The sequence below is a fragment of the Onychomys torridus genome, chromosome X (assembly GCF_903995425.1).
Source record: "Onychomys torridus chromosome X, mOncTor1.1, whole genome shotgun sequence".
Classification (NCBI taxonomy): domain Eukaryota; kingdom Metazoa; phylum Chordata; class Mammalia; order Rodentia; family Cricetidae; genus Onychomys; species Onychomys torridus.
In genome coordinates this window covers 9,905,248-9,928,012 of record NC_050466.1, presented here as the reverse complement: position 1 = coordinate 9,928,012, position 22,765 = coordinate 9,905,248, and the positions used below count along the sequence as shown (strand labels likewise).

Below are 22,765 nucleotides of genomic sequence, written 5' to 3'. Positions count from 1 at the left end.
CTACTCATCCAATAGAATAATTGTCAGTCCAGTACCATCATCTCCAAACTAATCTGTGTTAAAGAAAAAGATAATGATTAGAAACATAGCATGATTTCTGGCATGTTACAGACCAGTCAGTCTCAGTTTTGATACTGCAGACCTGCAGTTGAGAACTGGATTTTATGTGGTTGTTAGTACAGCCTTGGTTAAGAGCAGTGATCTATATTAATAGCTTCTTTTGGTTCCTCAACTGGGTAGTATTTCTTATACTTTTTAAAAATTTGTTTGAATGAAACAAATGTGTTTTACAAACTAAATTCCTCATGTGTATGCTATGCATTTGTATTTGGCACATTCTATATTTAAGTATTTTATCCCATAAAGTAGAGGTGGGCAGCAGTAGGGTTGCCAAATAAAAGGTGAGCTGAGCAGTTAAATTTGGATTTCAGGTAAGGAATGACATTTTTAGTATAACTGCATCCCAAATACTGCATGGGATATACTATAATTGTTTTTCTGTAATTCGGATTCAATTGGGCATTCTATATTTCATTTTGCTAAATCTGGTATCCTAGGAGGGTAAACATTGGGGCAGTAATTATAAATGAATGGAACAACATAGAATTTGAAAGTGAAAGGGGCTGAAGAGATGACACAGTCCATAAAGTGCATGCTACACAAGCACAAAGATGTGAGTAAAGATTCCCTATAAATCCATGTAAGAAGCCAGCTATGGTGCATATCTGTAATCCTAGCACTGGAAAAGCAGAGACAAGAGATTGCTGGACCTTGCTAGCCAGCTTTTCTTACCAGTTCAGTGAGTTCCAGGTTCAGTGAGAGGCATGTTCTTAAAAAAAAAAAAAGTAGAAAGCAATAGACAAAGATATCTGATACTAAGTCTAGTTCAGCTTTGATGCAGGGGGGAGGGGCTTGATTCTGTTTCAACGGAATGCACTGGGGTTTGTAAGATCTCATGGGAGGCCTTACCCTTTCAAAGGAGGGTAGGCCAAGGGTGGGGGGGGGGGGAAGCCTAGGGATGGAGAAGGAGGAGGGATGAGTGGGGGTTTCAGTGTTGGGGTTCAGCCTTGACCTATTGAAGGGTCCTTTGAAGTGGGTAGTGAGGAATTGAGAAATAATAGGAAGAAATATAGATGTAGGTGAAGAAGAAAGATAGAGACACAGGATAGCTTCGGGAGGGCCCTGGGTCAGTCTTGATTTTATTAATAATGGACTTTTTATACATTAGCAAAGGGAGGGACAAAAGACCTCCCCCTTTCAAGGTCGAGGTGCAAAGTACCAACAAGTGTAGACCCTTCAAAACATCTGGTAACCATGCCTTTGGTCAAATCATCCTATTATGTAGCCCTGCTGGGAAAAGCAAGCTCAGACTTTCTGACCGTTAGTAAGGCCTTACTAGGGAGTCTCTGTAGGCCCCCACAGTATGTAACATGAATTAAAAAAAATTCTTAAATAAAAAAATAAAATAAAAAATAAGGTATCTGATATTGGCCTCTGCCCCCTCCACACACACTAGCATGTATATGTATGCACAGTTATATGTGCATGCATGCAGCACACACAAATAAAAAAATTTGAAAACGAATTTATGAGCAGAGGCAAATAAAGATGTGTTTATTGCATAGTGACTATTCAATAAATATTGTGGAAGCAATGAGAGATGAAGGAAGGAAGAGTGGGAGGTGGTATATAATACTTGTTACATAATGCAGGAATCATCAGTGGTACCAAATGCTTGAGGGATCAGCAGTGGAAAAGCCAGGAGCCACTTAGGAACTTAGAACCTGAGTGGTACTTGAAACGTTTCCTCAGTTAGAAACGTCTTAAACTTTTTTAGAACTTCTCAGGTGGAAGAGAAAGAGAGCACAGCCTAGAGGGATAACATGAAATTAAAATGTGGGAAAGTGGTAGGAGAAGAAACGGGCACGTATTTGGGAATAGATCATAGAATGGGTGATGAAAGCCACGCACAAAGGTAGCAATGCAAGAGCATGTTACAGAATTTACTAGGCTGTATTTTTGTATTGATGAAGTGGTTAGTAGAGACTTGCATATGGTTATTAGGTTATTTCACATTCTATTCAAAAGATGTAGGATATTTAACATTTTGTTCATTCATTGCTAGGTATGTGTCAGATTATCAGTATATGAAAAAGTTATTCTTGTAAAATTCATACTCCAAAGGTGATGTTTTAGAAAAATAACAGTAAAACGAGAAGAGTCACTTTAGTGGATGAACAAAGTGAACACAAGAGAAGGGAATGATGATCTACTGTATCTGATCACTAGATATAAATTTAGTAGACACAATGACAAGAGCAATTCCATTTTTATATTCATTCCCTTAAATATTATCTTGTTCACTCTGGGTATGCAATGTTACTGAAATAAAGTAGATATACTTAAAAGAGTGATTGGAATAAATATCAGACATTTAATTCTGAAAGGTGAATTCTACAAAGCTGAATTTAGTGTTATGAGCAAAATTTAAGGCAGGTATTATCTGAATGACATGGAAACATGTTAAACATAAATGGATATATGGCCACTTTGGTCTCTACCACAGGGAACAGTTAGAAAGCAAAAGCTTGCATAGTATAGTCAGATAGCAGGGCAATAGCTTTTAAAATATTAAAAGGGAGAGAGATGAAGATAAACTGGAAGATAGGCACTTGATGTATGTTCCAGCTAGCTTTATGGTATAGCTGAGAAGATAAACACCTGCAAAGTTAAAGGGCAGACAGACATGGTGCTCTCATCTCTTCTTTTTTTGTGGGTGACGTTTTTATTTATTTACCTTAATGACTTCAAACACTCTTCAGTGTGTGCCAAAGACATGGCATCCTGCCCATTTCTTTGGTATTCTAGAGCAAGCTCCTACTTGTAGAGTTCTTGCCATTTATCATGGAAAACTATAAACATGCAAATCTCAATAAATAGTTGCCATAATCCCTAGAGGACACAGTTGAGAGATCACAGGAATATATGACTGAAAGCTCTCATTTCAGATGGTCCACATTGGGTTTCTAATTCATGCAGTATTGTGACATTAGGCTTTTCTGTTAGTAAATTTTTCTTGTTTGCTAATCGACCCGCTTTCTGTTCCCATCCCATAGATTATCAAGACTATTTTCTGTTACTATTTCTTGGTATTTTCAAAAGCATCTAATGGAGGCTGATATAAGGAAGCTGTGAGGTCTGAGATGCAGGCTCTGGAGGGGTGGAAATGCTGTGATGAAGGGATTGTTGCAGTTAGGCAGGTGACTGGTTCAGGAAATTAGTCCTTAGAAGGAGGACAGGCTAATTTGAAAGAGCAGCTCCACCATCAATTTAGCTTCTTTTCCTTGTGGCTGACATCTCTCTAGCCCATTTTGATTCAGTTTTGCCTATGGATCTTTCTCTTTTCCTTCACTTAAGTATTTTCTGGATGATGTCCAGTGAGCTATAATTCAGTGAAAACTGTGGAAAATAATTTTTTTTCAGTCTGATATCTAAGTTCAAAATGCTTTTCTCTTATTTGTTAGGGTATAACATTAGGCTAGCACTTCGGCGTTCTTGGCTTTAATTTCTCTTCTATGAAGTGAACATTGATGCTTCATGTACTGTCTGTCTCAGGTATTATAAGAAACTATCAATGAAAGGGCTATGATGGTGATTGTGGTTATTTAGATGTACTGTAGTCTACTTCATACCTTGAAAGTGATAATATTCCTATTCAGAGTCTTACTTTAAAAACATAGCTCATTTGAATTTTTATAATGAAGTACAAATTGTAAGTATATGCATTACTTTTTTTTTATTGCTGAGATAAAACACAATGACCAAGGCAGCTACAGAAGAAAGGTTTATTTGAGCTTATAGTTGCAGAGAGTTAGAGTTTATGATGGTGGAATGAAGGAAAGGTAGCAGAAAGGAAGCTGAATGCTCACATCTTCAACCACAAGCACAAAGCAGAACTAATTCAAAACCTGCCTCCAGTAACGTACTTCCTCCAACAAGGCCATACTTCCTAAATCTCCCAAATAGTGTCATCAGTTGGGGACCAAGTATTCAAATGCCCAAGACTATGGGGGGCATTTATTATTCAAATCATCACAGTATAGATATAAGTTTTGCACTTATATATATATAGTGTGCATGTGCAGTGCATGTGTGTGCACATGTGTGTGCATGTGGAAGTGAGGACAATGCCAGGTGTCTTCCCTGTTCTCTCTCTGTTTATTGAAGCAGGCTCTCTCACTGAATCCACAGCTCACAGATTTGGTCTAATGTAGCCAGCTTGCCCTGTGTATCCCATTTTTCTGCTTCCTGAGTTCTGAGATTACAGGCAGCTGCCACTTCTGCCAGCCATTTAGTGGGTTCAGGGACCCAGACTCTGATCCTCACATTTATGGAACAAGTGCTTTATTCACTGAGACACATCCCTAGTTCCATAAATGAAAGTTTTGAAGAAGCTCCAGATAGTTGAGTATTTAATAACCTGCCACAATGCAAATGTTTTTAAAGAGATATACAATAGTTCCTGAAAATATCTGAAATGCCCATCCTTTTATAGATTTTAAGTATGCAATTTGTTCTAAATGTCTAATCTTGAATGATTAAATAATTTGCATACTGTTTTCAATGGCATGAATTAAAGGCTAATTGAAGTATAATTCTTTGCAGTAAAATTATATCATCTTTTATGTAGTACATTTAAAAATAGTCTATGCCAGTTCTAATTTTATAGTTTTATTATTTTAATTTAATGTACCAAGTAATTAAAAATTGCTATGTAGAAAAGATGAAAATGATTTTATTTCATTTCTCCTCAACAACCTGAAAGGATAAGTGGAGTAATGGAACAGAGCCCAACACAGTTCCTGGCACATAAAGATTATTCATTAACTGTTCTTTAATGAACAAGAATGAATAAGTTTTAAGTATTTCTAGACTTTGAGAAAAGGCAGTATTCTCAATATTGTATACAATACAAAGAAGGTAAGTTACATCTTTATATTAAAATGATTCCATACTGAGGTCACACAAGCCATGTGTTACTGGATCATTAATAACTTGGCGTGGTTTGGTTCTTTCTTCCTTTGCTCTGTGGGTAGATTCTCAGGCCTAAGTCAGTTACACATATTGAGAGACAACACTGTGTGAGTAGTTTTCATTTCTGTATGTCTTGATATACTATACTACTCTTTGCTCAGAGCTTGCTCTTCAAGGCTGTTTATATACATAGTAGACAGCTTTAGAAAAACAAAGATGGCCTTGCTTTCTAATGCATGTTGGCTTATAGCCTTGGAAGACAGAGGCAGTGCTTCCCTGCCACAAGGGCAAACATGTTTATTGTTCAGTCAAGTAGGACTACTAACTGCCCATGGAAGGTTTAGGTTTCCTAAAGTTCCTCTCTGGTTGTGCCACTTGTGTCTGCATGTGTTATCTCATCCTCATTCTATCTCCCAAGGGGAACTTGGGAACTGAGATTGAGGAAACTGGCTCAAAAAGGGATGGCCTCTTTTGCTGCTGTTCACTTCTGTTGAACAACAAACTATCCCTTTGTCTCTACCAGGAAGAAAATGAGCAACATAGGGTTGTTTATGAAAGATGTGATGAAATCAAGAGCCCATGACTCAGAATACTGGCTGAAACTATGAAGTCTCTAGCAATCCTCGTTTGATGGAGGTAGTTGGGTGGAGATAGGCAGAAGTAATGGAGGAAGGAAGAATAAGTTTCTAGATGAAAAAGGGTTCTATGACATTTCCAAGCAGTGTAGTCATTCATGCTTATTGAGGTTGTAAATCACAGTGTTGGCACATATAAACTAAAGCTATTTGTTTACTTATATATTGGCTTTTTGAGCCAAGCATGTGCCTTTTTATGAGCACTTTACTTTGGAGCCTTAATGCCTTGTTTAGTTGAATTCATTGAGTTTCATCTAGTAATTTAAAGCAAGCCTATTTATTGTAGGGAAGGTACATGACAGAGTGGCACTTTTGCTCACTGTGCTAACTCCATTGTATCCATTCCTGTCCTCTGGTCTTTGTGGTTTATAAAAATACTTCCCTAGCAACACTTAGGAAACTCAAATGTCATTATCAGGCTAGTCAGAGATCTCCAGACCTAAGAAGTCTTAGTTCATTTTTACTTGAGTGTGAATGTATAACGCTGCCTCCTAGAAATGACTCCTTTCCCATTACCCCATTGCAGGGAAGCATGGAGAGTTGTTGCTGAGATATACTATAACTTCTTGCTAGCCACATGGTTAAAAAAAACTGTATGTTATTTATCCCTCAGGCACTTCTATCAGGCGCCATCGGATTCCTCTCCCACCTCCAGATGATGATCAGTTTTATACTGTGTTTCACTTTAATATCAACACACATGTTGTCTTCTATGGGCGCAAGTTTAAGATTTATGATTGTGATACATTCACAAAAAATTTTCTAAAGAAAATAGGAATCAAACTGAATCCTCCAGAACCACGTCCAGTAGATCCCTACATGAAGATGCGGAGAGAGGTGAGAATTGATACATCTGTGACTTCTTATTCAGAGACTTGATGAACAATGCTGGTACTCTTGCTGTAGATACAGAAGACTTTTGAAACCATATTTATGAGAGCTGTCATGTTTTTTGGATAGAAAGGAAGACTAAATGGTAGCCACAGAACAGGAATGACCTCCTCACTCCCTTCCTTGCAGGCTTCCTTTACCCTCACCCCCAGTTCTTTTTGGGAGCCTCCTTTTTAGCTACAGGAGGATTTAGTGAGCTGCTTAGGTGAGATAATGTTGAGGAGCCCATAATTAGTTCTGTAGTCACCAATAGTATGTGAGTTAAACCCATATTTCTTCTGCTTATGTTTTCTGGTTTTAGTTGCCTATCTCTGGCTGGAAAAAAAAATCTTTCTTCTATGCTACTGATCAAATAAACCAAACCTTGAACATTTTCTTCCTTCTTGGAACTTTGTGATATTGAATGCTGAAATATTCTCAAAGAGTGAAGTAGCCATGATTTTTATTTCTCCTAATTATAAAACATGATTGCATTTAAAATCTGATCCTATTGTAAGGAGCAAAGAGTCGGTGTTATTGTTCTGCAGTTTTTTGAACTGATCCCTTGACCCTACTTTTCTATTTCCCAGAAGGCTCTGAATACCCAGAAAGCTCTGCATACCAGAGGGCTTTGAATATCCAAAAGAGGAAGTATCATTGGTTGGGTTGCCTACCTAACCAGGCTCTATATTAGGACTAAAATGGAAATTTCTGGATTCTTAACTTGATGTTTGTAATTGTCATTTGTTTCCCTTTTTATTTTTTTATTTTTTGTATTTATTCATTTATAGATTCTTGAGACAGGTAGTCACTATAATAGCACAGACTAGTATTGAATTCACTGTGTAACTCAGGCTGATCTTGAACTTACTATACTCCTGATTCTTAAATGCTGAGATTGCAGATGTGTACTACCATTCCTCACTATTTTTGTTATTGTTAACATATAACTGCACATGGCCAAATATACAGGCATTAAATATCCTTTGGAGTGAGTGAGTCTTTACTTGCATTCAAACTATGATATTGCGTAGTTCCTTACTCCCTCCTCCCAGAAAATCCCCTCAGGAATTCTAATCAGTCCTTCTCTCCACGCAAGGATAACTACGCTTTTCATTGCTGTCTCCATTAATTAGTTTCCTGGAATTTTTACTGTTTTCAAACCTTATAATTCCTTTCCTTTCAGAATAACAAAATTTTAAATGATTCTGTTTTTATCTCTCATTAAAAACTATTTGTAGGATCATCCCCTGTACCTGCCTCTTAGCCTCAGTAGAATTATTCTTTGATGTTGTAGGCATACAATCCTCCTGTGAAGGTTATGTATTATTAATCCTGGAATATCTAAGGTAAAATGACTTTGTACCACTGTAAAAGGAGATTTTTAGGTTTGGACTCATTTTTACATCTTTCATATGTCCTGGATGGTAAATACAAAGTCTTTAGAAGCCCCAGAGAGAATCTGAAGGAAAAAGATCCATAGAGTTACTGCTTCTTGCATATGGCTATATGCATTCACTAAGAGTTATTATTATATGATAGTGATTGTAAATGATGGTATAATATATGAATTTCATAGACTACTGTTAGATTTTATAGATTTCTAAAGAAGAAAAAGTTTGTGCCAGGAATTGGAAATAAAACAAGGACAAGCAAATATTTTAAATAATTTCCTTCTAGACTGTGAGAACCATTTTAGCATTCCATTAGGGCAAAGAAAATTCATTAATAAATATAGGAACCTAGGGAAATTAAGAGTTTAATAAGAGGTTTTTACATAGAATTTTATGGATTTGGATTTAGTTCTTAAGTGTTTGCTACCTTGATATGTAAAGTTAAACTACTTATACATTAAAAGCATTTTAATTAATGGAAACAGAGGTCCCATAATTTCAATTAAATATTAAAGATAAAGCGTGAAGAGCTTCTATAAAGCTGTTGTGTTTTCCTCTTGAGATAACCATGTACCTAGACTGTTCTAGATAGACACAGTATTTCAGGAATTTATAGAACAATTATATAACTTACTTCAAATGTTTTATATATAATAACGTTTCCCAAGTGAATCCTTCCTTATGTAACAATATCATTTGCTTATATGGGATAGAATGGAGGCAGCTATACTCTAAGACAGAGCTAAGAGGTATCAAATGGAAGGAAGATGCACCAGGAAGACCATGGAATTCACTGTTTCTGGAGGAAAGTCCAGCCAAAGAGTGTTTCTTTGTGGATTCTTGGAAGTTCTCCATTTTCTCTGCTCCTCTTTCCACTGGGCTTCCATTTTCTGGGTATCTGAAGTTGTTTGAACAAAATTAAACTGTAAATACATTTCTTCCTCTTATCTTTGTAAAAAAATATAAACAAGTGAGAAAAAACACACACATACACACAAACATGTGGGAAATTTCCAGTGAAAATACACATTTTAAAAATTAAAATATAATCATCTTAGGATTAACATACAGATCTTAAATCAGTGCACATCAGTTATTTGGAAAATGTGTACAAGAAAGTAACCAATATGAAAATTTTAAGATGTAAAGTATTTGGGGTTGGGGCTATAGCTTACTAGTAGAACATTTCCCCAGCATTTGTAAGACTCTGAGTTCAATCATCAGCATGGCCAAAAAGAAAAGATACAGGCTATTTCCTATAGCCTCAGAATAATCCCTTTCTTTCCTTTCTGGTCAAATCTCCTGATGTCACCCTTTCTTGTTATATCCCCTACACAGAAACAATTACTGCTCTTGTTTCTGTCACCATAGAATGGATTTGTCCATTTGTTATAAATTTCTAAGGCTTTGAAAAATATCAACTTCAAACATATCTCAGAAATATAGTTGTATGTTAAAATAATGTTTAACAAAATATGAAAAGCTTTCTAATATTTACCTATATTCTTAAGGTTAAAACTGACTGTGAGTTCATATATCTGTATGCCTGGATCCATATATCTGTATGTCATAATATTTGGTTGAAATCTTTTAAAAAGTATGACAGAACAGTCTACAGAAAAAATATATATATTAATTGCTTGCTTGCCACCCAGAAATGACTACACAAAGCCTGCAATGTTTCTGACACTTTCTCCATTTGCAGGTATTAGAGTTTGTGGATCCTTTTCGTCCCTATCAGTACTTTGACACTCTGAAACGGTTCCTCCAGTATGATGGGAAGGTTTTGCGTTTCTTCTGCCTGTGGGATGACTCAACCTCACTGTTTGGGGACCGTAGAGAACTTGTCCTGCATTACTTCCTGTCTGATGGTACTGTAGAAGTCAGAGAAGTACTGCCACTTAATTCAGGCCGGGATGCTATGTCGTCATTCCTTCGGAGGAGTAAGCTTCCCAAGGTAAGTATTTGACTACGTTTGTGGGGCAAGAGACTTAAGTCATTGTTTGGAATGTTGTGTGATGGCTCTGTGAAAGACAGTTACTTCATGCTACTTGGCTAAGTTAGGGTTTCTGTTGCTGTGCTAAAACCCCATGACCAAAGCAACTAATGGGGGAAGGGACTTTTTTCCCGTTTAACAGTTCCACATCACAACCCATCACTCAGACAAGTCAGGGCAGGAACTCATGAAGGGCAGGTACCTGGAGGCAGGAACTTATGCAGAAGTCATACAGGAGTGCTGCTTACTCAATTTGCTCTATATAGCTTGCTTAACTTACTTTCTTATATCACCCAGGATCACTTACTCAGGGGTGGCACTGCCCACAGTGAGCTGGACCCTCCCACATCAATCATCAATCAAGAAAATGCCCTACAGACTTGCCCACAGGCCCATTTCATGGAGGCAGTTTCTCACTTGAGATTTTCTCTCTCAGATGACCCTAGCTTGTGCCAAATTGACGAAATCAAACAAACAAAGGAACAACAATAAAATAAATAAACCCCACCTCCATGAAAAAACCAACAAACTAGCCAGCACACATAGGGCAAGGAAAGGAATATATGTAAGGGAAGTAAACTGTTTTTGGTTGAATTCACAACAATCACTATTATGAAATATGGGATTCTCTTGAAATTAATTTACTGGCTTTGAGTGGGACACTACCATCCTGTATCCTACCAACCTCATGGTATTGATCAAAGTGTGAATATACACATGTGTACACAAACACACGTATGCAAAGAAGTGAATAACAATTCTAAGTATAGTGACCAACTAGCCAGTAACCACCTCAGTAATGACACTGGCATTTTCTTTACTAGGACAAAGATTTGCCAAGTTTGTTTCTTCAAACACTTGTCAGCATTTCAGAGGGAAGTGAGCTGGCACAGCAGGAATGACATAGAGACAGACCTGGATTAGAATTGTGGATTTGTCTTTTGATAGCCATGTGAGCATGGGCAAGCCACTTAACCTCTTTGAACACTTATTTCCACACCTTTAAAATACAGTTAACAGAGCTTCCTTAACTAGAAGGCTTAAATGAGATGATACATTAAGAGCCACTGTCTAAGGACCCATTTATTAATACCTATCAGGTCATAGAGAACCGAAGTTGCTTTTCACAGGTCTTTGTTGCATTTTATTTCTAATTTGGATAAAATATTTAAACTTAATTCTTACTGTTTCTGAAAAGGTTACCAGGAGCACTCATTTCTTATGCAAACAACCGCGAGCCATTCAATCCTCACAGGAGGCTCTCCCAGATTCTCTGGGCCTACTGCCAGAAGTCCTGCTGTGATGCTTCAAGGCTGGGGGAGGTAGAGTTTGTCCCTGAGGGAGCTCTAAAATATGCACCGGAGGCCTCCAGGAGGAGCCAGGGAAATCTGTTTTTAGAATGTCTTTGAGAAATAGGTTAAATATGAAATAATGATGCACCTGACATTTGCAGTATGTCTTATTACCATCAATAGCTTCATTTTATGTACTTATTCAACAAATATTTAGTGAGTTCCTTTTGCCACCTCTTGGGCTGTAATGAAAAAGAAAATGGCTTATGTCCTGTTTTGTGGAGTACAGATTCTCACTAGGGTGAGATCCAGAAGGGATGGATACTCAAAGCAAGGAGTAAGTAACGTTGTTGAGGTGAGAGAATTAAGAAGCTGACATTCTGAGAACAAGTCAGGCTGCTAGCTGTAGCCTGTTTCCTGTGCTCAGGACTGGATAACTTGCTTGGTAGACAGAACAAAGAAAGGAAGCAAGGAGGCAGTCATTTTTCCTTGGAGATGTTTGCACTCAGGGGATTCAAAAGATAACTGCCTGCACAACAGCTGGAGAAATATAGAAAGTGGCCTGAGCCCATGGTGTATGTTTTGGTGAAGTTTAGAAAGGGAAGCAGACAATGGACTGAATGGGGAACCAAGCAGAGGGCTACTTGCAGGATGGAAGGCTGGCTGTGGTGACATATGACTACAATCCTAGCAGGTAGGAGGTAGAAGAGGAAGATCAAGAGTTCAAGGTCATCCTAAACTACATGAGTTTGACATCATCCTCGTCTCAAAAACAAAGAAAAAAGAAGGAAAAAACTGAAAACCTATAGGATGGAAATGTTTGAGGAAAAATGTATATTTATCAGGGCTGTGAAGGACATGTGGCAGCAGAACATGAGGTGGATAGACTGGCTTCTTACTGATGTTAGAATAGAGCCATACAAGGCTGAATTTTAGTATATATTCTAGGACTGCATCTATCTCTGTGTCTGGAGACATGTACCATGTTTGGGTTTTATCTTACAGTATGGCCCACCTGGAATCTTTCAACCAGGCCAGATAACAAATCGAGCAGTCCTCAATGTGTATGGGGGCTTGTCAGAATGGCGAGCAGATGGCTACCTGTTGGATAAATATCAGGTGAGGATCCTGGGGTTTTATTACTGATTTCTGTGTGACTTTTGAGAAACCTGGATGTTGGGGTGAATTGTATATTCTTGCCTTGAGAGCTAGTGAATGAAATTAAGAAATACATAAACATATGCATTCTATTGCCTTTTGTCAATAAATATAATTGTAAATGCATATAGAAATATATGCATTGCATTGATTGTGCAAGCACTACAGTGTTAAAATAAAATAAAATAGATGGGCTGAGAAGATGGCTGAGTGGGGAAGGTGCTTGCTGTGCAGATGTAAAGACCTAAGTATAACACCCCCAAGAACATATGTAAATTCAGGAACAGTAAAGATCACCTGTAATCCCAGTACTCCTATGAGTGATATGGGAAGTTGGGGAATCCTCAGCTGCTCAAAGACTAGCTGGTTTGGCATACACAGTGCCTAACATCAAAGAGATCCTGTCTCAAAGGATGGAAGGTGAGCATCAACATCCAACTTCCATACATGATCTGTGGCATGTGAACATCTATACTCAACATGAATTATACACATGAATACACACATACATACACAACACATATCACACACAAATGTACAAAAATAAAAAATTAATTCTTAGAGTTGATTTGATTTTAAAATTTATTTGTAAATGATGTAATTAAGTTATTTTTTTTAAATTCTTTTCTTGGGAAAAACCATGTAGTTCTTGGACAGATACATAGGGCCAATGCTATGTTCCTCTGTTTTATCAGCTAGGAAAAATAGAGCAAGAGTTTTATACAGACCAGGACCTGGCTATAGGTGCCACCATCAATGTGTGGGGAAGGAAAGTCCTCCTCTGTGACTGTGATGAATTTACCAAGACCTATTACAGGACAAAGTATGGAATTGGTAAGTGATACTCACGCTAGTTAGAAAATATTTTATCACTTTATGCCCTATTTAAGATTTACTTTTGTTCTTTTCATATTCCTGAAATCAGGCCTCTATGAAAAGGCTCATTGTCTCCATGTTGCAGATGAAGAAATTGAGGTCCTTTAAGCTCAGTTGTCCAAGGTTATGCAATAGAGAGAAAGAGCAAGAATTAAACTTGTCTGTCTCATGCCAGGGGCTTCCATTTCCCCTTATAAGTCTCTTTCTCTCTGTAATGCACTATATTCTGGTAGGACACTTGAACTAGAAATGTTAAATCCCTTCTATTCATTTAATTTTTGCTCACCATAATGGATGACATTCACTTGAGTTCTCTAGGGAAATCTCTTGTGCCAGTTAGCTTTGCAGTTCCTGGTGAGGCCCAGCTAGGTTTCCCATTTCTCTTTTCATGGGTATCAAGTCCATTCCAGGCAGGTAAGTTCAGTTGAGTGAAAACTAATGATTTACTAAGTACCTACTATGTGTAGGTCAATGCAGTAGGCTAGAGGTGATGCAGAGTTATAGAAGAGGTTTATAGTCTAAAAGAGAGGATCTGGGACCTGCAGAACACTGCACCATGAGAGAAGCAGGCAGAGGATGTGCTATAAAATCTAATATCCAAAACCTTCATTTGTTAAACTCTCACTTCCACCCACTTCCTAAACCTTGTCTCTACATATGGTCCACACACCTGCTGCTGCTGGAACTGATAGGATTTGTTGACCTACCAGGGTGTGTTTTGGAAATGTGTTGGTTCCTTGTACTCTATGTAATCATCCTTCAGTATCTTCAGAGAATTGGTTCTAGCCCTTCCTCTATTCCTACCTCTCTGAGGGATGCCTAAGATGAAATGGTACAGCATTTGCAAAGAACCTATACACATCCTCCTATATACTCTTTTATGTATGCATTCATTCATTCATTTAATTTGAGACAGAGTCTCATCATATTACTCAGTCTTGTATTGAACTTGGCAATACTTACATTTTAGCCTCCTAAGTAACTTGGGTAACAAACAGGTGCCTTGCTACTTTAAATCAATATTATATTGCTTGTGATACCTAATTCAGTATAAATGCTATGTAAATAGTTGTTATTGTTTAAGGGAGAATGATAGAAAAAGAAATTATACCTGATCAATACTGATACAGCGGGCTGAATTAGAGCATGTGTAGTATGTTGATCTGGAGGATTGGTGTGTATTTCTGTGAACTGTGGTGTATTCACTTAAACATGCTCTCTGAGTGGTAAAATGAAGCTGAACGCCTGTGTCTTCTTAAAAATAAGAAGCTTGGATATTTTGTTTCATTTTGACATGTTTTTGTCTTATTGACCTTTTGCTTGTTTTTATTTTCATTTTGTGTTTTTTTGTGGGAGGTTTTGTTTTGTTGTTTTGGGAGAGAGGACTAGAATATAAAGTTGGGTGGGAGGGGAGGTGAGAAGGATCCATGAGGATCTGTGAAAAAACATGATCAAAATATATTGTATGAAAAAATTTTAATTAAAAAAAGCCACCCAGATGCTTTGTGTCTTAAATGAAAGGAGGCCTGCTGTGGATATCGCTCTGTACAAATAAAATGCTGTTTGGCCAGTGGCTAGGCAGAAAGTATAGGCGGGACAAGAGAGAAGAGGATTCTGGGAAGTAGAAGGCTGGAGAGAGACACCACCAGCCACCGCCATGAAAAGCAACATGTAAAGACACCGGTAAGCCACAAGCCATGTGGCAAAGTATAGACTAACAGAAATGGGTTAATTTAAGATAGAAAAAGTAGATAACAAGAAGCCTGCCACAGCCAAACAGTTTGTAAACAATGTAAGTTTCTGTATGTTTACTTGTTTGGGTCTGAGCATCTATGGGCCTGGTGGGTAAGAGAGATTTGTCCTGACTCTGGGCCAGACAGGAAAACTCTAGCTACAGCCTGCTGACCTTGTGTGGTGTTTGCACTGTGTAGTATTGTGTCTCCTAGGAATCTGGATTCTGACGGAAGGTGCATAAAGCACACAAAGGGGTTAGAATGCAAAGGACTTCCGGTTTCCCTTTCAGGTTCATTAGGGGAATTTGTTCTACCACATCTGCATGCTAGATTCATGAACATGTCTGGGTCGGACATGAGTCAACTTGGTGGCTGGTCTCTCACTTTCATTGGTTCTCTTTAGTGGACACAGCTGAACATATTCAAGGATTATAGACAGTTGTGTAGGAATGAATGTGTAGGTGGCAGCTGCTCTAGAGAAGTTTCTAGTGGCCCTTAAATCAATGGGGAAAGGAATTGCCCTTAATAAATATAGATACCTGTTTAGAATCAGTACACCTTCAATGAAGATTGAGAATTTGAGGATGGCTCACTGAAAACTTTTACATACACCTGAAGATTACTCTCATGAAAGGATGTGGTAGATTTACAGCTTACCATAACAATTCCCAAATAGTATATGATTTCCCAAACAGAGTTCCAAATTTGGCTGATGTTCATCAGCTTGGGTTTTGTTATTTGTATTAGGGAAAAATGGATGCTGTAGTGAAAGGGACTCGGTCACTCGTCTATATCTTTAGTAGCTTCTACAGGGAATTTTATGAGATAGCGTGAATTTTCTGGTATGCCCCAGACCTAGCTGTTCTGTGTAAATGTATCAGCTTCAAATGCCTTGTAGTCCATTCCAGTTGATTCTGTCCTCGTGTTTAATTTCTTTTAGTCCATTTCCTTTGTTCCCTCTAGACTAATACTATATTATGTAAAAAATGTACTTTGTGCCTTTAAAGTTAGCAGTGTATTTTAAAGCAGAAAATTATGCAAATACAAATTTAGGATGCATTTCATAGTCATGCCAACTTTTTAATACTTCCCACAACGTGTTAAAATAATCCTGTTTAACAAATACTATTACAAAATATATTTTGAGTTTTAATACCATACTTAATGTTACCAATGACTGTAGATTATTTGCATGGTAGAATCTGGAGAAGTGGACTCACATTCTCTAATAATCTTTACATTTGCTTTTTCTGACTTTTGTAAAGTTAAATTAATATACTTCATGTTACTTAAATGTAGTTATTTCTGGCATTTAAAAAATTAGAAAAGTGATCTTTATTTTTCTTCATTAGTGGCTGTGACATGTTGGTAAAAATACTTATAAGGATGAGAAACTTTTCCATGTACTGTAACAGTTAACATAAACATTAACAAGCAATTTTAATAAATAGTATTAATGTGATGGTAAGGGAGATAATTTTGTTCATAATTCATGTGGTCTTAAAAATTGATAAGATATAATCTTATATATTATGTTTTGCTGTTACTGAAGCCTAAACTGTGGTCCTGGAAGAAAGAAGGAAGAGTCTCTCTCTCTCTCTCTCTCTCTCTCTCTCTCTCTCTCTCGTGTGTGTGTGTGTGTGTGTGTGTGTGTGTGTGTGTGTGTGTGTGTGTGTTTGTGTGTCTGTGTATTCCTGTTGGTGGCTGCATATGTGTGTATGTGGTGGCAAGACATCAATGTTGGGACTACCTCAATGGCTCTCTACCTTAGTTTTGAGACATAGACTCTCACTGAACCTAGAGTTCATCAGTTCTACTAGACTGGCTAGCCAGTAAACCCCATCTCCCCATTGCTGATATTATAGGCACATGCTGTCATGTCTGCCTATTTTTTACATAGATGCTGGGTATAGAATTTAGATATTCATGCTTGTGTAACAACTTTGCCAACTGACAACTGAGCCATCTCCCCAGCCCCCAGGGACAATCTCTAATACATTATTCAGCCTTAGTACTTTAGACCCTTGTCTTATGTGGTAAAATTCCACTTTATTTTAGGGGAGAAAAAATGGCAGAAAAAGAAAAGGAGTTGGCCATAATCCAAGGAAGATGTATGGATATCTTTTCTATTCATGTAGAAGTACAGGGCTTGATAGAATTCTGAAAGACATTTGAGCCTCTGTATGCGAAGCAGTCCCATAGAAAGATGAGATTCCTTCATTCATTTTAGGAGATCAAGGAGATGGTAATTCCATAGATATTTTGTACAGTCTTGTCCATTGTAACTTCTGCATCAATCAGTGTGGCCATCCTGCTGCTGGTGGCTTACCTGCCAGGATAGAGTAGTTCACTTACTATTGATGTGGACAAAAACAGATTAGCAGGTAGAAGTCTGTTGGTCTTTCCTGTAGATGAAGATTTGAAAATGTTCTAAGGATTCTAGTTTGTCCTTCTTGGCACTAAAAAGACAAAGATTTGAATTTTAACTATTCTTACCTAGGAATTTATGCCTTAGGTTATTGACTAATAAGATTTTTCTCTACTTTCTCCCCTCTCCTCCTTTACCCTCTCTCTTCTGTCTCCTTTCCTCTAACACTGTCTTGCTGTGTAGTCCTGGCTGAGTTGGTACTCACTATGTAACACAAGCTGGCCATACATTTATGACAATATTCCTGTCTCAGCCTCCCACTACTGGGATTTACAGGCCTATATACCATTATACCGAGCTTATAGGAATATTTTCTAATCACTGATTTTGGTGATTGGCAAAACCAAAGCAGTAACAGAATCATTCATTCTCAGTGGTTTTGAGTACTTATGTTGAGACTAAGGTTGAAGACAATTTTAAAGCTCCTTTCATTTTCTATGATCAATTCAGGCTATCTCTGAACTCTCAGGACTAGAAGGAGGAAGACATGGCAGAAGACAAGTCAGTGATCACTTGAGGAAACTGGTTTATGCAAACATAGGACTGGTTTATGGCTTACCATGTGGCCTTGATGGACTTCCCAGGTTTACTTACTTCACTACCCCTATAGACTTAGTAAGGATGGTTGGAGAATAGAACTTTGAGTTCTGACTGTATAATTCACTAATTGTTTAGCCTAGGTATTGACTACAAGCAGAGGTGGATTACCTTTGAAGCTACCATCTTGGTTGCTTAGTTTTCAAAGTTCTTCCTTTATAGGGGTCCTAGTCCAAAGCCCTGGCTTAATTTTGTCTTAATAATCTGGCATTCTTTGGCTTGAAGAATTTTTTTCAAAATTATGTAAGCTTCCAATTTCCTAAAGTATGGGTTATTAGATCATAGGAGATAAACTTTTGAGGTATTTAGTGTCTTTCCCCAATAATGCTTCCACCCAAGACAGCATGGAGAACCATTAGACTCCATTTCTATATACAATCTCTCGGAAGTTTGTTTGAATCTATTCATTCATGGATAGGCATTCAGTTCATATGTACAAGTCATTTGGAATGAGAGGAATCAAAGTACTTGGAAGACACGAGTGTTTCAGTGTCTACCCAAATATCAGTTATAGAACATATTTGAGAAGATGCTTATACAAAAGTATGTGCCTTTTCATTTGCTCAACATTTCTGAAATAAGCAGGGTAGATGGTTCTGTGGCTTTGTGAACCTATATGAGCTACCAAGGCAATAGGAATTAAAGTTGAATCTTGATCCAGAGTTTCCAAAAAGGATCTATATGATGTTATAAAAGTCAAGGGTGGTGAAGTGGAACAATTCTCATTTTTTATACACTAGATGGCACTGTGGGTGCAGAGGAAAGCTCTAAATTGGTTCTTTTGTTACTTAAATCTGTTGCAAAAATTAGGTAGTTGAGAAAACAACACCATGTTTTAAGATTTGTAATGAAGGCTATAGAATATATTCTTAGTGACTTTATGCTTAAGAATCAAAATTTTTGGTTAGTGCACTCAGATTCGTGTATAGTGCAATCTTTTGGTCAGTGCACTCTAACTTGTAGGTAGAGTTGTATGTATATGCACCTAGTAGTCAGAGCGCACTACTTCCCTGTTGGAAGAAACTGCTCAGGCTCCAATTTTCTAATTACATAAAGCTTTCCTGCCATTTCCATGGTGCTTGCCCTGGAACAAAGGTAGCAAACAGTAGTGTTTTTGATGTAATGGTGAGCAAGGATAGAGTCTACTACAGTTCAAACTTGAAGATTTGTGCTTTTCTCTTATTACCAAAATGTCTCTTTAATCACAAAATGAACATTAGGAAAGGTTCATGAGATTCTCTATAAGGACACACTGGTTGTATCCTTTCACTGAGCCAGTGAGAAATGGTTGATGGCAACTCCTTTGTCAACATGTCTGCTGTGAGCAGTTTCTGTTAAGATGGAACAATACTCTACTGGGGATTTTGCCTCAGGAAATCTCACACAAAGGCAGTTAGGAAATCTAAGAAAAGTTGAAAGCTGAAAAATGTTTTGAAATCAGAATTACAATTGGCTCCATACCTTTAGCCTTTTGATCAATTAACAAATCCACTTAAATTTTTAGAATTTTAGATGACAAATCGGTGTCTATTTTTTTTCTAATGGTGGTATGTACCAAAATCTGGATTCTTTCTTCTATTAGAAGTTGACCATGGAAAAGGAAATATTTACATTTGTAGAACTCTTTTTGTTCTCAACTGAAACATCTATCAATCTTAGGGAAGAAAGAAAGACAAAGACAGCAGTATGTTTTAATTTTGTTTTGAGAAATGTTCTAGAATCTCCTTTGCAATTTGTAGTGGGTCAAACATAGTGACTTGGATAGATTGGGTCAGTATGTTATTTGTTCTAGAAAGCACACTTGCTTCTTAGAGATGACACAGCCCCATAATGATTACCTAAGAGCTTCAAGAGATATTGTAAGCATGCCCTAGTCTTTCCTTTTTTACACATGATAAGTAAAAAATAAAGTCAACAGTATTGACCATGTCACATTCCATTTGAGAATGTAGGTGGTGGGGTATCCTTAACTGGATTTTTGCTTCATTACAACTACAGTTGCAATGTTATCTTGAGCAATTACAAGAGTGACCTGGAACAGTGGCTGGTGACAGGAAGGGGATTTTATTTTTCTATTTGTTTTTTAATAGACAGTACAGTGTCTTAGAGTTGAATTAGAGACAAAAAAAGAGGGCTTAAAAAGTGGATCCAAGGAGGAAGAACTGGCCAGTGGATAAAGTTAAAAGGGAAGCAGTCAGGAGTCAGTCCTATTTGGAAAATAATTTTTATTAGTGAGTGTTGACTGAAGATAAGAGAGGGCCAAATTACAGGTTAAAATATGGAATTGATGGCATAAAGTTTCAAGTTTGAATTTTCATATCATTGGAAAAATCAAAAGAGCAAAAATAATATTCAGAAATGGAGGTGTGAGGTTATTTGACAAAGATTTCTGCTTTTTTTTTCTTTTGAACCAATGACTATTAAGTGAGCTTTGCGGTTTTTATAAACATGATTGAAACCTCCTCTCATAGGATTTTACCATGTTTTGTTTGAAAGAGTTTAAAATAGTGTACAAAATCTCCATGTTCATCTTGAAATAATAACAGACCTTTAAAAACAACCATAAGCAGGGCAAAAAAATATTGATGTTTTGTTTGCCTGTGTTTTGTTATAGATAATTTTACTGCCATTTCATGCAAGCCTCCTCCTCTTCCAAAAATAGAAAGGAAGTACCCACCTTACACTGGCTTTGGGTCTGAAGAGGATTCTTTCCGCTCCTGCGTGGGCCTCAAGCCCACACCTCATCGGAGGAACTTCAAAAAATTCGTGGAACTAGACAGGTGCCTGAGGGGACCTTGATTGTAGTCCTAGCTTTCCCAAAGATGTTTAGAATTTATGATATAACCCTGTCACACAGCTCATTTGATTTTGAGCCCAGGGACATGTTACTGTAGCTTTCCAATGAGGTTGATGAATGCACAGGTATTGACGGCTTCTTCCTGGAGTTCATATTTTAATTGAACTGTTATTTGGAGACCTATAAAGTCATATCATCCCTTGCCTGATATCTTTTCATATCTATCTGTCTTTCTCTCTCTTGAGGAAATAATGTAGAGGAATTGTCAGCAGATTTCAAAGGTCAGGGAGTACGTGGCTTTGAATTTGTGGGCCATACAGCCTCCATCACAGCCACTCAGATGTGCCATTATAGCATGAAAGCTACGTGGACAGAATGTAAACACATGTATAACTGTGTTCCAATAAAACATTTTATGGACATTGACATCTGAATTGCATAAAACATTAACACATCACAATATATTATTCTTATATTTTTTTTTCAACCACATAAAAGTGTACAAACAACAGTTAGCTCAAAGGCTTACAAACACAGATGGCCAGCTGGATCTGTCTCACAGAGTATGATTTGCCAACCCCTGATATAGAGATTTCAATGATTTGTTAGTGTTTTTCAACACGTGATTTTAGAAAACTCATGTTGCTTTGACTTGAGAGGTTTGGTTTGAGTTCAGTAGGAACAGACTGCTTATATTGCTGAATGTAATTTTAAAAGATAGATTTTCCAAAGTATCTCTAATACACATGATGCACAATCTGCTCCTGAATTGTTCATGTAGAATATGAGCACTGGTTATGTCTACCTTTTGGTTCTTCAGGATGAGCAGGCCTTGGAGAAAAAAAGTCAGGGAAAAATTGTGCAGAAATGTTGCAGATGCTTAAATAGGATATAAATTAAAAATTGTGGCTTTGTGTGAGGGAGATAATGGGTTGGGAGATTCTGGGAGAAAAATTATAAAGGGAACATGTCTTAAGAGTTGAAGAAGAAAAAGCACCTAGAATTTAGTCAAACTGAATGAGATCCCATGCTGTTGTCAAAATTCGAAAGAAAGAGAATAAAATGTTATGCTATATCTATAAAAATGGTTTAACTGTCTGGCGGTAAATTGTATGGAATGTGGGAAGGTATGCCTTTGCTGTGATATGATGTCATTTGTTTTCAAGAAATTACAGTTTATTTTTAAGATCTTTAGAGTTTTATTTAAATTTCAAACTCTCTACTTCTCAAAGTGTGGTTCCCATAATTGGTAGAATGTTAACTCTGTGCTTACTTCTGGATGGAGTAAGAAAGAAATGTTGGGGTGGGGACCAACAATCTCTTTACACAAGCACCCTGGGGGATCCTGAGGTGCATCAGTGTTTGAGAATCAACTGATTTTTACACATAAAAGGGACATCAACATGTCCATGTTCTCTTGTTGGTAACAGTATTATGGCTAGGTTCCAGGGTAGACTTTGATGGACTTTTTTTCAGTAACTACTGTTTTTAAGGGCAGCCACCTGGAGGATATGGAAGAGAAGAATATCCCTATTGTAAAAGAACAGGGAAGTTTTCTTATAACTAAATAATATGAAATATTATCCAGGGTGTTGCTTCTAAACCCAGGGAAAAATAGTTCTTTGTGGATAGTTCACTTAGTTTCTGTCTGCACTGTAAAACTGCCCTGAGGACCCTAACTACAGATAGACTTGTACATGTAAGTCATACTTTTGTGTGTTGGAGGATGGGGATATAGGCACAAATGTCTATAATTTCATTTCTTTTTGTCCAGTGCTTGTTTTGTGTCAGGAATATACTTCCTTCAAGCTCCTCCTACACAGTGACCTTGTTTCCATGGTAACTGGCACAAACTGGCTGAACAGGACTGAAGTACTTTGTTCTCTTTGTACACACAATACTCTGCTAATCATACTTCTAATAATAATAGTACTAGTGATAAGAAGCAGTTAGTA

General features: G+C 37.4%; 1 protein-coding gene across 1 annotated transcript in view; it reads left to right on the top strand.

Annotated features, from left to right (window-relative positions):
- Positions 1–22,765, top strand: part of Efhc2 (EF-hand domain containing 2) — a 179,474-nt gene that overhangs the window by 78,361 nt on the left and 78,348 nt on the right. Inside the window, exons 4-8 of the mRNA XM_036174907.1 lie at positions 6,283–6,506; positions 9,639–9,890; positions 12,227–12,340; positions 13,075–13,213; positions 20,628–20,793. Coding sequence (XP_036030800.1) covers positions 6,283–6,506; positions 9,639–9,890; positions 12,227–12,340; positions 13,075–13,213; positions 20,628–20,793 — 895 coding nt within the window. The remainder of the gene's footprint in view (positions 1–6,282; positions 6,507–9,638; positions 9,891–12,226; positions 12,341–13,074; positions 13,214–20,627; positions 20,794–22,765) is intronic.